This window comes from Haematobia irritans, chromosome 3 (genome assembly GCF_050003625.1).
Source record: "Haematobia irritans isolate KBUSLIRL chromosome 3, ASM5000362v1, whole genome shotgun sequence".
In the NCBI taxonomy this organism is placed as follows: domain Eukaryota; kingdom Metazoa; phylum Arthropoda; class Insecta; order Diptera; family Muscidae; genus Haematobia; species Haematobia irritans.
In genome coordinates, this window is record NC_134399.1 from 33,749,262 (window position 1) to 33,768,361 (window position 19,100).

General features: G+C 33.5%; 1 protein-coding gene across 1 annotated transcript in view; it reads left to right on the plus strand.

Moving 5' to 3' along the window:
• Positions 1–11,219, plus strand: part of LOC142228373 (solute carrier family 46 member 2) — a 34,522-nt gene extending 23,303 nt beyond the window's left edge. Inside the window, exons 7-9 of the mRNA XM_075298783.1 lie at positions 10,476–10,593; positions 10,659–10,815; positions 10,994–11,219. Of these exons, the coding sequence (XP_075154898.1) occupies positions 10,476–10,593; positions 10,659–10,815; positions 10,994–11,123 (405 nt within the window). The 3' untranslated portion in view covers positions 11,124–11,219. The remainder of the gene's footprint in view (positions 1–10,475; positions 10,594–10,658; positions 10,816–10,993) is intronic.
• The last annotated feature ends 7,881 nt before the right edge of the window (positions 11,220–19,100 follow it).

Genomic DNA, 19,100 nt, shown 5'->3' on the forward strand with positions numbered 1-19,100 from the left:
GGAAGCTATATCTAAATCTGAACCGATTTCAACCAAATTTGGCACGCATAGCTACAATGCTAATTATACTCCCTGTGCAAAATTTCAACTAAATCGGAGCAAAAAATTGGCCTCTGTGGTCATATGAGTGTAAATCGGCCGAAAGCTATATATGGGAGATATATCTAAATCTGAACTGATTTCAACCAAATTTGGCACGCATAGCTACAATGCTAATTCTACTCCCTGTGCAAAATTTCAACTAAATCGGAGCAAAAAATTGGCCTCTGTGGTCATTTGAGTGTAAATCGGGCGAAAGCTATATCTAAATCTGAACCGATTTCAACCAAATTTGACACGCATAGCTATAATGCTAATTCTACTCCCTGTGCAAAATTTCAACTAAATCGGAGCAAAAAATTGGCCTCTGTGGGCAAATGAGTGTAAATCGGGCGATAGCTATATATGGGAGCTATATCTAAATCTGAACCGATTTGGCTGATATTTTGCAAGTTTTTCGAGACTCATAAAATATTCGGATGTACGGAATTTGAGGAAGATCGGTTGATATACACGCCAAATGTGACCAGATCGGTGAAAAATATAAATGGCAGCTATATCTAAATCTGAACCGATTTTTTCCAAAATCAATAGGGATCGTCTTTGGACCCTATACCAAATTTTAGGACAATCGGACTAAAACTGCGAGCTGTACTTTGCACACAAAAATACATCAACAGACAGACAGACGGACAGACAGACAGACAGACAGACAGACGGACATCGCTAAATCGACTCAGAATTTAATTCTAAGACGATCGGTATACTAAAAGATGGGTCTCAGACTTTTCCTTCTTGGCGTTACATACAAATGCACAAACTTATTATACCCTGTACCACAGTAGTGGTGAAGGGTATAAATATGGGAAACATTTAAATCTGAAGCAATTTTAAGGAAACTTGGCAAAATTTTATTTATGATTTATCGCTCGATATATATGTATTAGAAGTTTAGGAAAATTAGAGTCATTTTTACAACTTTTCGACTAAGCAGTAGCGATTTTACAAGGAAAATGTTGGTAATTTGACCATTTTTGTCGAAATTGGAAAAACATATATATGGGAGCTATATCTAAATCTAAACCGATTTCAACCAAATTTGGCACGCATATCAACAATGCTAATTCTACTCTCTATGCAAAATTTCAACTAAATCGGAGCAAAAAATTGGCCTCTGTGGGCAAATGAGTGTAAATCGGGCGAAAGCTATATATGGGAGCTATATCTAAATCTGAACCGATTTGGCTGATATTTTGAGACTCATAAAATATTCGGATGTACGGAATTTGAGGAAGATCGGTTGATATACACGCCAATTATGACCAGATCGGTGAAAAATATATATGGCAGCTATATCTAAATCTGAACCGATTTTTTCCAAAATCAATAGGGATCGTCCTTGAGCCGAAACTGGACCCTATACCAAATTTTAGGACAATCGGACTAAAACTGCGAGCTGTACTTTGCACACAAAAATACATCAAAAGACAGACGGACGGACGGACGGACGGACGGACGGACATCGCTAAATCGACTCAGAATTTAATTCTAAGCCGATGTATACTAAAAGGTTGGTCTATGATTACTCCTTCTTGGCGTTACATACAAATGCACAAACTTATTAAAAAATTGACAACATTTTAAAATAATAATTATGACAAAATTTTCTATAGAAATTAAATTTTGACAAAATTTTCGATAAAAATAAAATTTTGAGAAAATTTTCTACAGAAATAAAATTTTGAGAAAATTTTCTATAGAAATAAAATTTTGACAATATTTTCTATAGAAATAAAATTTTGACTAAATTTTCTATAGAAGTAAAATTTTGACAAATTTTCTATAGAAATAAAATTTTGACAAAATTCTCTATAGAAATAAAATTTCACAAATTTTTCTATAGAAATAAAATTTTTACAAAATTCTCTATAGAAATCAAATATTGACAAAATTTTCTATAGAAATAAAATTTTGACAAAATTTTCTATAGAAATAAAATTTTCACAAAATTTTTTAAAAGAATAAAATGTTGAGAATTTTTCTATAGAAATAAAATTCTGACAAAATTTTCTATTGAAATAAAATTTTGACAAAATTTTCTATTGAAATAAAATTTTGACAAAATTTTCAATAGAAATAAAATTTTGATAAAACTTGTATGGAAATGAAATTTTGACAAAATTTTCTATAGAAATAAAATTTTGATAAAATTTCTATAGAAATAAAATTTTGACAAAATTTTCTATACACACAAAAAAAATTTTTTTGATTTCAATCACGAAAATCGCGGATTCAATCATTTTTTTAATTGAAATGTCTTCAATCACGAAAATGATAGTATCAATCACCCATTTTGATTGAAAACCAACACGATTTTCAATTAAAAATTTAATTGACTTTTGTCACGGAATCAATTAATTGTGTGATTGAATCAATTAAAAACGTGATTGATTTTTAACATAAAATTCAATCACAGTTTTAATTGAATCAATTAAAATTTTAATTAATTTCGCGACAAAAATCAATCAACTATTTGATTCATTCAATTAAATAATTAATTGAAATTGGTTATAAATTTCGATCAAAAAATTTATATATTGCGACCCCAAAACCGTATTTAGTTTTATTTGAAATAAAAGAAAATATGTGTTTCTTATAATATTTAATATTTTATTATTTTTTTAATTATGCAAAAGACAAATAAATTTGGTTCTTTTCATTTGTGTTTTGTTCTAACATAACTTACAAATACAATTACTATCAATATCATCTATATGGTGAAAAAATCAATTATATAAATCATTAGCCTCCTTATAATAATAACCATGTTAGCATGTTCCTTCTAATATGTAGATGCGCCTAGATTTCCAATAAATCAGCAGACTGTAAGCTAAATTAGTTTTTCTGAAAGTAAACAGAATAATTCGAATTTAATTTTGTTCAATTAAAAGTTAATTTTGTTAAATATTACCTGCATAGAATATCAAGTTCAATTCTTAGTTCCAGGTTGCAGATTTATAATGCTCGGTAATTTAATTTTAGTAACAATTCTTTTCCAAAATTTCCGCACATTGAAATCGTCTATTAAAATTTGAACCAATCAAAGACAAAAAATAATGGGAAAGCAATGTACTATTTGGTATTATATTGCAAATTCTGGAAATAGTTAAAAATATAAATGGAAAATACATATTTTTATTATTTTCGGATATTTTTCATATTTTTAAATCCAAAAGAAAAACTTTTTTACCATTACATAATTCAGCTCATTAGTTTATATATCAGATATACTGCTCTCTACTTGGGTTCAAACTGAAAAAGGCAGGTAAAACAAAAATGCAATTTAATGCCAATGCCACTTCGCAACTTCAAGGTGAATCTTCCAACAAACCCATACCGCTCTTGGTTTTAAGAAAACTATGAGTGAAAAAAATTTATAATTTTAAAAGATCAATACGGTACCCACTTTTTTATTGCAAACATATTCTTATATATTTGATAAAATGGTGGAGTTGATGGGATTGATTGGTCAATTTCACGAAATAAAATTGGCCACTAAAAGAAATGAAAAAAATATATATTCCATTGAAGCCGTTTAATGTAAACATGCTTCAATGGAAAACGGTATTCACATTTCATAATTTCTTACCTTCAATAAACGTAGATTGTTTTCCATTTTTACAAAACCACAAAACACAAACACAGGTAATTTCAAATGCGTTCTCTCATATATTTTTTCAAACCTTTACCACGTGGTCGTTTGTTGTTGCACACTTTATTTATTTCAACCCTTTGCTATGATTTGTTGTTGCGTTCAAAATATTTATGCACACATTTTGAATGCAGCAGACAGAATGTCGCCAATCATGTTTTTCAATTTACGCGAAAAACAAAAACCCAACCGTTCGTTATGAGTTACTTCAACAGACTGATCTCTCCATCATACCTTGTTGAATAAATACCCATTCTCTTGTTCTCTTTTCGCTCTTTCCATTGCTCAAAATTATTCAATTTCAATCACAAAGGTGATTGGATCAATCACATGTGTAATTGGAAACGGAAAAAATGTCAATCACGTTTGTAATTGAAAATTATTTCCGAATTGATTAACAAATTGATTGATTCAATTAATATTTTAATTGGAAACGTAACAAATATCAATCATTTTTTAATTGGTTTTTATTCGGATTTGATTAAATAATTAATTGAATCAATTAACATATTCATTGAATCCGTTTCCAAATTCAATTGAGTGTTTAATTGAAAAAATGTTGGTCATAATTTTTTGTGTGTAGAAATAAAATTTTGCAAAAGGTTTTTGTTTGGTAGTTTTTTGGTAAAAATTTACTCTAAATAATGGTAGAATAGCTTTGGCTCGAGTGGCAACCGTGCTCCGGGATATCTTTAACATTACTTAGGTTGGATCCTTCAGAATTAACTACACCTAGAGAAGGAATATGATCACCTCAAACATGTTTCAAGAGCACCATGTTACTTTTCACAGCGACCATGTAGCATTTTTGTCGCAAAATTATTCTTTTCTCGTCAAACATAATATGCTTTCCGAAATCAGGTACATAATTTCCGAGAAAAGAACATGGTTTCGACAAACATGCTACATGTTTTCCGTGAAAAAGTAGCATTTTGCTCTTCGAACATGGTTGGGGTGATCATATTCCTTCTCTGCGTGTATGTCTACTCCTCGTCCTATATACTCTCATAATAAATTAGACCTTTCGTAAGTTTTGAAATTACATTTTTTATGGCAATAAGATTCTTGTACCAGCTTTTCTCCGTACTTATACCATACGATTTACAAAGTCGTTTTTCAAAGGGTTTTTCCTCCGACCATGATGTAGATATACCGTCATTTGCCTCGTTTATGAAAACGCATCCCGAAAGTGTGTGTTTAACGCCATCTTCCTCAATGTTGCTGAGGTCACATATGTCTGTCTCCTATATCTTGTTAACATTGCCATTACTAAGAGGGAATAAACCACTACCAAAACTCATAAATTTATAGAAAATGTTGACCAACTTTTATTTAGAAGTAATATTTAAACAAAATTTTCTATAAAAAAAATTGATAACATATTCTATAGCAATAAAATTTCGACAAAATTTTCTATAGAAATAAAATTTTGATAAAATTTTCTATAGGAATTTTGACAAAATTTTCTATAGGAAAAAAAATTTTGATAAAAATTTTCTTTAGAAATAAAATTTTGACAAAATTTTCTATAGAAATAAAATTTGTCAAAATTTTATAGAAATAAAAATTTGACAAAATTTTCTATAGAAATATAATTTTTACAAAATTTTCGATAGAAATAAAATTTTGACAAAATTTTCAATAGAAATAAAATTTTGACAAAATTTTCTATAGGAAAAAAATTTAACAAAATTTTCTATAGAAATAAAATTTAGACAAAAGTTTCTATAAAAATAAAATTTTGACAAAATTTTCTATAGAAATAAAATTCTATAGAAAAACGTCATCTTCCTCAATCTTGCTGAGGTCACCTATGTCTGTCTCCTATATCTTGTTAACAAAAAAATTGCCATGGCCACTAAGCACTTGAGATCTATAAAAATTCACGTAAACATTAGTTTTACATATCCAGCTCCTTATATTCGGAATAAGTTGGTAGGTCCATCTGCCTTTTCATTCGTGTCCAATCTCCAAGCAGATATCACTCGGCGAGTACCCTCTCTTTGCATTTTGTTTAACATTTTCCAGAGGGCAGCATTATTCACTACTGCGTTACTCAATGCCGGTAAAGTACTTTCGTGCATGCTACCCTCTTTAGAAGTTTTCTGATGGTCTGTCTAGGAATAATTGTTTTCTGGTTACCATTGTCTACTTATTCTTCTCAGGCAGTCGTTTGTTACGATTTCGATTAGCCCTGTAGAGTTCTTATCGACTGTTAGGGCGACATCATCAACAGAACGTACAAGTTTACAACATACCTGTTGTGGCAAGCCATCGTACGATACCAGTAATGACAAATGTAGTGCCCCAAGGTATCATCGTCCTCAAAATACGCCGAATAGCAGAGGATGGTGCATGTACATCCTTTGCTGCTCCTATTCGGCACAGATATGCTCTCAATTCTAGGTGCCCGGTCATTATTTCCATTGCTCTCCTGAGTGTCCTACTTTCCTTGAGTAGTTCAGACTTTTTCTTGTCTGGGTGCCTGGTCATTATTCCTACGGTCTTCCTGACTTTAGTCCTATTCGCCGTGAGTAACTCTCACAATTTTTTCTTGTTTGGGTCACCCAAAAGTGTTTCCGTTGTCCTTACGAACGTTGCATTGGTCCACATCGCTATATGTGTCTCCCACGCCCATTCATGCAAATCGTGTGGCGTTGCCTCTATCGACGTTCTTCAAAGTCAGTTCCCTATGTGTCCTAGCTTTTATCGCCAATTAATTTGACACTACGTTTACTCTTATTCCGACATGTCTCACCATCCATATGATGGAAAATCCTGCCGTATTCTGAGTATTCGTTAATCAATCTTCGACATTCTAATACAGTTCGCGATTGAATTGTAATGTCTGCTATTGCCTTCATTGTCTTCCACAAACCGGTGAAAATGTTTCCGTTTTGTGGCTTTGTATTATTTCAGAGCCATTAAGCCACACATCTCTGTCTGCAGGATAGTGCTGTGGTCCGGTAATCGGACTAAGATCTCGGTGTCTGGCTCCTGAACATATACGCCCAGTCCCCTCTTCTTACCCATTTTCGATTCATTGGTTTGGAGTTATTTCTTCTGGTATCTTTTTTTGGGGTTCCATTCTCCCAAGACCAACTTACTGGCGTCAGAATGTCACACGCGGCAGCTATGGCCACCACCAAATAAACTCATTCGGTAATGACACATATTTCTATATACAGGATGAAGCTGTGGTCCGGTAAGCGGAATAGGATTTCTCTGTCTGTGTCCTCTACATATACGTCCAGTCCCGTCTTTTCACCCATTTTCGATCTATGGGTATAGCAGATAATTCCCTCTCACCCATAGAAAAAATCATGAACGGCGTGGTCGTTTCATGAAAGTGCATGAAAGTGAATCAACACACATGTGTTGTCAAATTGAGAACAGACGGGGTCAATCTGACAACGTTAAAATGACACCATGCGTTGTCAAACCAACAACCAGCGTTCATGATCTGACAACGTAACGGTTACGAATTTATAAACAAAATTAAACAAGTATATACGGCCGTAAGTTCGGCCAGGCCGAAGCTTATGTACCCTCCATCATGGATTGCGTAGAAACTTCTTCTAAACACTGCCATCCACAATCGAATTACTTAAGTTGCGGTAACGCTTGCCGATGGCAAGGTATCTTAAAACCTCCTAACACCATCTTCTAAATTGTATGTAAGTCCATACGTGGTATATATTAGATCAAAAAAGATCGATCCAATACGTATATAATTCAGTTTGACAAAGTAGACATAAAATTTTGACAAAATTTTCTACAGAAATAAAATTTTAACAAAATTTTCTATAGAAATAACGTTTTCACAAAATTTTCTATAGAAATAAAAATTTTGACAACATTTTCTATAGAAAGACAATTTTGACAAAATTTTCTATAGAAATAAAATATTGGTACATTATTTTTGGCTCGAGTGGCAACCATGATTATGAACCGAATAAAATTTGAACAAAATTTTCTATAGAAATAAAATTTTGACAAAATTTTCTATAGAAATAAAATTTTGACAATGATGAAAATTTTATTATGAACCGAATAAAATGTTAACAAAATTTTCTATAGAAATAAAATTTTGATAAACTTTTCTATAGAAATAAAATTTTGACAAAATTTTCTATAGAAATAAAATTTTGGTAGATTATTTTTGGCTCTAGTGGCAACCATGATTATGAACCGATATGGACCAATTTTTGTGTGATTGGACCAATTTTGGTATGGTTGTTAGCGACCATATACTAACACCACGTGCCTAATTTGAACCGGATCGGATGAATTTTGCTCCTCCAAGAGGCTCCGGAGGTCAAATCTGGAGAATGTTTTATATGGGGGCTATATATAATTATGGGCCGATATGGACCAATTCTGGCACGGTAGTTAAAGATCATATACTAACACCATGTTCCAAATTACAACCGGCTTGGATGAAATTTGCTTCTCTTGGAGACTTCGCAAGCCAAATCTGGGGATCGGTTTATATGGGGGCTATATATAATTATGAACCGATGTGGACCAATTTATGCATGGTTGTTAGAGACCATATACCAATATCATGTACCGAATTTCAGGCGGATCGGATGAAATTTGCTTCACTTTGAGGCTCCGCAACCCAAATCTGGGGATCGGTTTATATGGGCGCCATATATAATTACGGACCGATGTGGACCACTTTTTGCACGGTTGTTAGAGACCATATACCAATACCATGTACCAAATTTCTGCCGGATCGGATGCAATTTGCTCCTCTTTGAGGCTTCGCAAGCCAAATCTGTAGATCGGTTTATATGGGGTCTATATATAATTATGGACCGATGTGGACCAATTTGTGCATGGTTGTTAGAGACCATATACCAACATCATGTACAAAATTTCAGCCGGATCGGATGAAATTTGTTTTTTTTTGAGGCTCCACAAGCCAAATCTGGGGATCGGTTTATATGGGGTCTATATATAATTATGGACCGATGTGAACCAATTTTTGCATGGTTGTTAGAGACTATATACCAACATCATGTACCAAATTTCAGCCGGATCGGATGAAATCTTCTTCTCTTTGAGGCTCCGCAAGCCAAATCTGGGGATCGGTTTATATGGGGGCTATATATAATTATGGACCGATGTGAACCAATTTTTGCATGGTTATTAGAGACCATATACCAACACCATGTACCAAATTTCAGCCGGATCGGATGAAATTTTCATCTCGTTTAGGCTCCGCAAGCCAAATCTGGGGATCGGTTTATATGGGGGCTATATATAATTATGGACCGATGTGAACCAATTTTTGCATGGTTGTTAGAGACCATATACCAACACCATATACCAAATTTCAGCCGGATCGGATGAAATATGCTTCTATTAGAGGCTCCACAAGCCAAATCTGGGGATCGGTTTATATGGGGGCTATATATAATTATGGACCGATGTGGACCAATTTTTGCGTGGTTGTTAGAGACCATATACCAACACCATATACCAAATTTCAGCCGGATCGGATGAAATTTTCTTCTCTTTGAGGCTCCACAAGCCAAATCTGGGGATCGGTTTATATGGGGGCTATATATAATTATGGACCGATGTGGACCAATTTTTGCGTGGTTGTTAGAGACCATATACCAACACCATATACCAAATTTCAGCCGCATCGGATGAAATATGCTTCTATTAGAGGCTCCACAAGCCAAATCTGAGGGTCCCTTTATATGGGGGCTATACGTAAAAGTGGACCGATATGGCCCATTTTCAACACCATCCGACCTACATCGATAACAACTACTTGTGCCAAGTTTCAAGTCGATAGCTTGTTTCGTTCGGAAGTTAGCGTGACTTCAACAGACGGACGGACGGACGGACGGACGGACATGCTTAGATCGACTCAGAATTTCACCACGACCCAGAATATATATACTTTATGGGGTCTTAGAGCAATATTTCGATGTGTTACAAACGAAATGACAAAGTTAATATACCCCCATCCTATGATGGAGGGTATAAAAAGACTTCCGCTGCCGTGACTCGAACCTGTATTGTCTGCGCCATACGCGTTAACAGACGACTTAGCACATTGCACCGCCGGCGGAGTTGCCGCAACAACGTCTAACGATTATTTTAGGACTTTTCGTGGCCAAAGAAAAATGAATGCCGTTCATGAAATCGTGAACGCCCGTAGACAAAATCGTGAACATTCCGTTTTAATTTTTTGTGAACGTTTCCGTTTCATTTTGTCAGGACCATCTTATTGGTGTTGGAATGTCACACTCGGCAGCTATGGCGCCATTACACCCACCGTAGCGCCCATATTATCCAGTGATGGTTCGTCATGTTTCGTGTTTTTGCGTTTATTCTCCCAACATCTTCAATCTCTTCGCAATCATAGCGGCTTCGTTTTTAATCTGAACCTCTATAGGCTGTAAGTCCTATATCGTGTCAAAAGCTTGACGTGGTCTTCAGCATCCCTTTGATCTTCACCAGACTATCGACAGGTGTGTCAGGATTGGCCTTATTACGCTTGCATATATCCAGTGCATCAACTTTTTGGATTCAGACCCCATTTAGAGCCAACCGCTTTGTTCACAGTGCCCAACATCTGAGTCCCCTCTTTGATGTGGATCTTTCAATTCAGTTTCCTGTCTAGGGTTACTCCTAACATTTCTGAAATAATTTTATTTTGAAATATGAATAAATATTCCTCAATGTCTCTTTCTTACAGGCCTTCTCCAGTAATACAGCGACATTTTATGCTGGTGGTGTTGCAGACAGTTTTGCTACTTTAAGAGTTATTGCCATCAAGACCATTGGATCAAGTATTGTGGATGGAGAAGATCTCAGTAAGTAGCTCATTATGTCTAACGCAAAAGTAAACCAGCATTCATTCCTCGGATTTCTCTTTTAGGCAAAATGTTTTCCATCTTTAGTATCTGTCAGCCTATAGCTCAATTGGTATTTATTCCCATCTACAGTGATATCTACGAGAAAACAGTGGATTCTTTCCCTGGAGCCATATTCCTGTTCAGTGAAGTTTTCGCCATTCCCAATATCATAGTGTTTATGTCAGTATATCTAACATTGACTTTAAGATTTCGTCAAGCGAAAAAAGCACCTTTATAAATTTTCTGTTTTTTTTTTTTAATATCCCCCTTATAATTTCTCTTTCTCTTCCTCCTATCACTGCACCTCTTTCTCCCGCTGGCCTTGCCCCATTGAATATTCCCACTGCACTTAATGTAGTATTTGTTATATTGTTGTAAGAAGACGAAAAGCACAAATCAAACGTGAAGAAGCTGAAGCCCAACAGAATGGTCAAAATGGTCGTAATGATAACAGATTTCCGGTAGATTCGGAGATAACTAGTCTGTAGAATTGCAATTAGAGTAAATGAAAAATTGTATGTTTTAATTTTGTAAATATGTATAATATTTTGCTAATTATGTGCAATAAATTTGAAATAAATGTTTGTTTTTGTAATATCCTAAAACTTATAAAAGATGCGGAATGGCGCCCGAGCAGGAACCCGGTTAAAATAATAATACGAAAAGTCACCAAAAGATTCCTAATCAACATACCCGAATATTACGATGACCAATGGCACCTGGACTTAAACAAGCCTTGGAATGGCGCCCGAGCAGGGACCAAAAAACCGCCAACGACATTGAAGGACTAAAATTTCCCAATATAGTTAACCGAAGTTTTTGGACAAGACTAAGTTTTTGGACAAGACTGGTAAAATAAAGTACTTTGAAGTAATCTTAGACAGGAAACTGAGTTGGAAGAGCCACATTAAGGGGAGGACTGGGAAAGCTTACAGATGTTGGGTACCATGCAGAAGAGCAGTGGGCTCTAAATAGGACTTGAATCCAAAGCTAACGCACTGTATATATGAGAGCGTAATAAGGCCAATCCGATACTTTACTTAAGACCTTTAACGGTTACGATCAAAATCGAAACCCCCATGGCTGCGATGCTATTGAAGATATTGGAAGAATGGATGCATACACGAAACATAATGAGCCATCAAAGACTAAAATGGGGACACGGTGGGTTTAATGGTGGATGCCACAACAATTCATGGTCGTATACCTAACGAGGATTTAGCTGCCGATTCTGAAATTCTGACGCCAGTAAGATAGTCCTGGGAGAATCGGACTCAGAACAGATACCAGAGAGCAATAACTGCTACATCGATGGATGGATGGGAGCCACCGTGGTGCAATGGTTAGCATGCCCGCCTTGCATACACAAGGTCGTGGGTTCGATTCCTGCTTCGACCGAACACCAAAAAGTTTTTCAGCGGTGGATTATCCCACCTCAGTAATGCTGGTGACATTTCTGAGGGTTTCAAAGCTTCTCTAAGTGGTTTCACTGCAATGTGGAACGCCGTTCGGACTCGGCTATAAAAAGGAGGTCCCTTGTCATTGAGCTTAACATGGAATCGGGCAGCACTCAGTGATAAGAGAGAAGTTCACCAATGTGGTATCACAATGGACTGAATAGTCTAAGTGAGCCTGATACATCGGGCTGCCACCTAACCCAACCTACATCGATGGATCAAAAATGGGTAAGAGGTTGGGACTGGGCGTATATGAACAGGACCCAGTAGGTGAGATTCGATTACTAGATCACAGGACAATCCTGAAGGCAGAAGTACGTACAATAACGGAATGTGTTAATAACACGCGGCCACAAAACGTGAATACTTTCCATAGGCGGAAACGTAAACGCGAATGAAATGACAATATGAGCTGGGACACATAGAGAAGTGAACTTAGAGAACTTAACGCCCGCAGAGGCAACGCGGACCGAATTGGCTGAATGGATATGGGAAACATGTAAAGCAATGAAGACTAACGCGACGATCGAAAGGACGAAGAAAATACTATGGAGTGACCCAGACAAGAAAAATTCTACACCAGAGAAGGAATATGATCACCTTCTAGAGCAAAATGTTATTTGTGTATGGTGAACATGTTATCACAATGGACTGAATAGTCTAAGTGAGCCTGAATCTTAATCGGGCTGCCACTTTAACTAACCTATGGTGAACATGTAACATGTTTGTCGCAATCAAGACAGTTACTCAGACATTATGTATATGATTTCGACAACCATTGTTCCATGTTTTCTCGAAAAGGTGATTGAAACCTGGATCCTCTTTTCATACTCACTCAATCTAACCGCGGTTGCCACTCGACGGAAGGAAATTTTCTCAAAATTTTATTTCTATAAAAATTTTCTTAGGCATGTTTCCATTATCGTAATCGCAAAAAATTTCCGATTTCTCCAATTAGACTTATTCCGGTCATCCCAAAAATTTTCCGATTTCAAATCGACGAGATTTGCCTCTGCGAATTCCAATAAACTAATCAATTTTTCAAAGATATTGTAAAGCTTGTATTTATAAAACATGCTTAACAATAAATTTCTATATGTCGTGGCAGTAAATCAAAAATATAAAATATCGAAATAATATACTTGTAAAGTAATAATCGCTTATAATTTAGAGCGACCCCATTTTGACACAATCTACTGAAGGGAAGATTTGCGATTCACATATCATGTTATAAATATTACGATTTTTTTTAGAAACTGGTGAGAATGAAACTCAATGCAACACTGAGTAGTGTGGCGCAGTAATTATTTTGTTATTTTGCTAATTTTCGCTAATTCTGCGGCGTATATGTATTTCGCAATAGGCAATTGTATTCAAAAAAGACATTCCTTGTAAATTACTGATTCATTTATTGTTTTCTTTTTCATAAAAATTTGCTGAACTAAAATGTTTTGTCTTTAACAGCTATGACACATTTTGGAATTGAAATTTTGCGATTTTCAATTCCATACACTTTCGCGCGATTTCCGGAACAAGTAATTATAAATCGCACGACTTTATGTTCGATACAAATCGCAAAATTTTGTGAAATTGGTAATAGGTCTGTTTGTCGAAGTTTAGTTCTATAGAAAATTTTGTCAAAATTTTGTCAAAATTTTATTTATATAATAAATTTTCTCAAAATTTAATTTCTATAGAAAATTTTGTCTAAATTTTGTTTATATAGAAAATTTTGTGAAATTTTTATTTCTTTAGAAAATTTTGTCAATATTTTATTTTTATAGAAAATTTTGTCAAAATATTATTTCTATATAGAAATTTTTCCCAAAATTTTATTTCTATAGAAAATTTTCTCAAAATTTTATTAACATAGAAAAATCTCCCAAAATTTTATTTTTATAGAAAATTTTGTCAAAATTATATTTCTATAGAAAATCTTGTCAAAATTTTATGACAATAGAAAATTTTGTCAAAATTTAGTTCTATAGAAAATTTTGTCAAAATTTTATTTCTATAGAAAATTTTCTCAAAATTTTATTTCTATAGAAAATTTTCTCAAAAGTTTTTTTATATAGAAAATTTTCTCAAAATTTTTTTTTATATAGAAAATTTTCTCAAAATTTTATTTATACAGAAAATCTTATCAAAAATTTATTTCTATAGAAAATTTTGTCAAAATTTTACTTACATAGAAAATTTTGTCAATATTTTATATTTATAGAAAATGTTATCAAAATATTATTTTTATAGAAATTTTCTCCAAATTTTATTTCTATAGAAAATTTTCTCAAAATTGTATTGACATAGAAAGTTTTGTTAAAATATTATTTTTATAGAAAATTTTATCAAAATTTTATTTCTATAGAAAATCTTGTCAAAATTTAATTACTATAGAAAATTTTTTGTCAAAATTTAGTTCTATAGAAAATTTTGTCAAAATTTTATTTCTTTAGAAAATATTGTCAAATTTTATTTATGGGTGTTTCCAAAGTAACGGTCGTTACCGATATTCTGTGATTTTTTAAATAAAATTCCACCCTAAGAATATATGTCACGAGGATTGCTTAATTTAGGACCTACGAACAAGCTTCGGTAGCAGCCGAAAGCATTCATAAAAAATCTAACTTCAATACTATGTTTGACCATTAAAAAAGTAACGGTCGTTACTTTATAAATGTGCTGTTTTCATATTTCGGAACAAATATAATGTATTGTAAAATTTTGCACAGGATGTGTCAAGTAAAAAAATCTGATTAAATTCTTTGTAATGTTTTCTTTCAGTAATAGGTTTGGTTTCAAATCAAAGAAAATTATTTATAAAAAAAATCTTTTAAAAAGTAACGGTCGTTACAATATAAAAATTTAAACGATTTTTGTTTTTGAATTCATTTATTGTGGGTAAAAAAAACATAAACGAAAAGCTATATTCTATTGCATAATTCTTGCATACTTTTATTCGATATGAGAACAGTAAACATCATTACAATCTAAGCGTTTTAGGGTGTTAATATGCCTGTTAAGGCCGATTACACAGAATTAATGTAAGCTTTTTGAAAATAATGCTGTTGTTGAATATTTTCGATGCATTTTATATTTTCCCAACGTTTTTTTAAAAGTTCAGTTTCGGATTTGATGACGTTTTTTCGCAGTAAAGCACTATAATATCTTCCAACTTTCTTGTAGTGTTAAAGAAGTTAAAGGCTTCTTTTGGCTTTCGGGCCGTCATCACCTTTTTTTGATGAAGTCGTTTTTTGAACGCTCTCTTCCTATTGCCAAGTAAGCCTCATGCTTTTCTGCGTTTTCTTTCGTTTTTTCCTGTATTTTTGCATCTTGGTAAGTTGATCCATGATTTTCAGCTAAAATCAGATAGAATCAAATTAAGTAATACGAAAACATTTCAAATGCAAAATGCCAATAAAAACAAGTATATACGGCCGTAAGTTCGGCCAGGCCGAATCTTATGTACCCTCCACCATGGATTGCGTAGGAACTTCTACTAAAGTCTGTCATCCACAATCGAATTACTTGGGTTGCGATAACACTTGCCGATGGCAAGGTATCGTAAAACTTTTAACACTGTCTTCTAAATTGTAAGTTAGCCCATACGGGGTATATATTAAACAAAAAAAAAGGCGATTAAATACGTATATAATCTAGTTTGACAAAATTTTCTATAGAAATAAAATTTTGACAAAATTTTCTATAGAAATGAAACCTTGACAAAATTTTCTATGAAATAAAATTTTGACAAAATTTTCTATAGAAATAAAAATTTGACAAAATTTTCTATAGAAATAAAAACTTGACAAAATTTTCTATAGAAATAAAATGTTGACAAAATTTTCTATGGAAGTAAAATGTTGACAAAATTTTCTATAGCAATACAATTTTGACAAAAATTTCTATAGAAATAAAATGTTGACAAAATTTTGTATAGAAATGAAATTTTGACAAAATTTTGTATAGAAATAAAATGTTGACAAAATTTTCTACAGAAATAAATTTTTTACAAAATTTTCTATAGAAATAAAATTTTGACAAACATTTCTATAGAAATAAACTTTTGACAAAACTTTTTATAGAAATGAAATTTTAACAAAACTTTCTATAGTAATAAAAATTTGACAAAATTTTCTATGGAAATAAAGTTTTGGTAGATTACAAAATTTTCTATAGAAATAAAATTTTGACAAAATTTTCTATGGAAATAAAATTTTGACAAACATTTGTATAGAAATAAACTTTTGACAAAACTTTCTATAGAAATGAAATTTTGACAAAACTTTCTATAGTAATAAAATTTGACAAATTTAATAAAGTTTTGGTAGATTATTTTTGGCGATATGGACCAATTTTTGTGTAATAAGTCATCGGCTATATATAACTAAAGACCGATATGGACCAATTTTTACATTGCTGTTAGAGGCCATATATTGACAAAATGTACCAAATTTCAACCGTATCGGATGACTTTTGCTCCTCCAAGAGGTTCCGGACGTCAAATCTGGGGACGGTTTATATGGGAACTATTTATAATTATGGACCGATATGGACCAATTTTTGCATGGTTGTTAGAGACCATATACTAACACCATGTACCAAATTTCAACTGGATCGGATGAATTTTGCTCTTCCAAGAGGCTCCGGAGGTCAAATCTGGTGATCGGTTTATATGGGGGCTATATATAATTATGGACCGATATGGACCAATTTTTGCATGGTTATTAGAGGCCGTAAACTAACATCAGGTACCAAATTTCAACCGGATCGGATGAATTTTGCCCCTCCAAGAGGCTCCGGAGGTCAAATCTGGGGATCGGTTAATATGGGGGCTATATATAATTATGGACCGATATGGACCAATTTTTGCATGGTTGTTAAAAACCGTATACTAAGACCACGTACTAAATTTCAACCGGATCGGATGAATTTTGCTCCTCCAAGAGGCTCCGGTGGTCAAATCTGGGGATCGGTTTATATGGGAGCTATATATAATTATGGACCGATATGGACCAATTTTTGCATGGTTGTTAGAAGCCGTATACTAACATCAGGTACCAAATTTCAACCGGATCCGATGAATTTTGCCCCTCCAAGAGGCTCCGGAGGTCAAATCTGGGGATCGGTTTATATGGGGGCTATATATAATTATGGACCGATATGGACCAATTTTTGCATGGTTGTTAAAAACCGTATACTAAGACCACGTACTAAATTTCAACCGGATCGGATGAATTTTGCTCCTCCAAGAGGCTCCGGTGGTCAAATCTGGGGATCGGTTTATATGGGAGCTATATATAATTATGGACGGATATGGACCAATTTTTGCATGGTTGTTAGAAGCCGTATACTAACATCAGGTACCAAATTTCAACCGGATCCGATGAATTTTGCCCCTCCAAAAGTCTCCGGAGGTCAAATCTGGGGATCGGTTTATATGGGGGCTATATATAATTATGGACCGATATGGACCAATTTTTGCATGGTTGTTAGAGACCATATACTAACATCAGGTACCAAATTTCAATCGGATCGTATGAATTTTGCCCCTCCAAGAGGCTCCGGAGGTCAAATATGGGGATCGGTTTATATGGGGGCTATATATAATTATGGACCGATATGGACCAATTTTTGCACGGTTGTTAAAAACCGTATACTAAGACCACGTACCAAATTTCAACCGGATCGGATGAATTTTGCTGCTCCGGGAGGCTCCCCAAGCCAAATTTGGGGATCGGTTTATATGGGGGCTATACGTAAACGTGGTCCGATATGGCCCATTTTCAATACCATCCGACCTACATCAATAACAACTACTTGTGCCAAGTTTCAAGTCGATAGCTTGTTTCGTTCGGAAGTTAGCGTGATTTCCACAGACGGACGGACAGCCGGACAGACGGACGGACGGACAGACGGACGGACGGACGGACATGCTTAGATCGACTCAGAATTTCACCACCACCCAGAATATATATACTTTATGGGGTCTTAGAGCAATATTTCGGTGTGTTACAAACGGAATGACAAAGTTAATATACCCCCATCCTATGGTGGAGGGTATAAAAAGTCACGGTCGTTACGTCTTCAAAACAATGTTTAAAAAATCAAAATAGACTTTTGATGCTTATTTCGCCATACAAAATTCTTTATGTTACTTACCTTCTAACTTTCCGCTACTAAAAAATTAAATCGTTTAAACAAATTAGGAAAAAATCAAACATTTGTACACTTGGGGTAACGGTCGTTACAGTCGGTGAGATTGTTTTTGAACTATTCACAAAAAATTAGATTTAAACTTCTCGCGTTCAAAATTGTGACTAAGCATGATGAACATTGTCAGCTTTCAACTGGCTTTTGTTTTGTTCGTAAACAACCGTTAGAACAATGTTGCCAAAGGGCTTAAAAAGTGGCCTTGCAATTCACAGGAAAAAAAAATCCAAATACCAAATTCAAAGTAGCATATTTTTGTTAGTATAAAGAAAATTAAAGTTAATCCTTCGGAAAATGACAGATACATTTATTTTGTGTAATATTAGCGGACAAATACATAAAAAATAATAATTTTATTTTTAAGCTGTAGGGGTCATTTACTTTGGAATTACCCTTATATATAAAATTTTGTCAAAATTTTATTTTTATAAAAAATTTTCTCAATATTTAATTCTAATTTCTAGAAAATTTTGTACAAATATTATTTCTATAGAAAATCTTGTCAAAATTTTATGACTATAGAAAATTTTGTCAAAATTTAGTTCTATCGAAAATTTTGTCAAAATTTTATTTCTATAGAAAATTTTCTCAAAATTTTATTTCTATAGAAATTTTTGTCAAAATTTTATTTCTATAGAAAATTTTGTCAAAATTTTATTTATATAGAAAAATGTTCTCAAAATTTTATTTATACAGAACATTTTCTCAAAATTTAATTTCTATAGAAAATCTTATGAAAAATTTATTTCTATAGAAAATTTTGTCAAAATTTTATTTACATAGAAAATTTTGTCAATA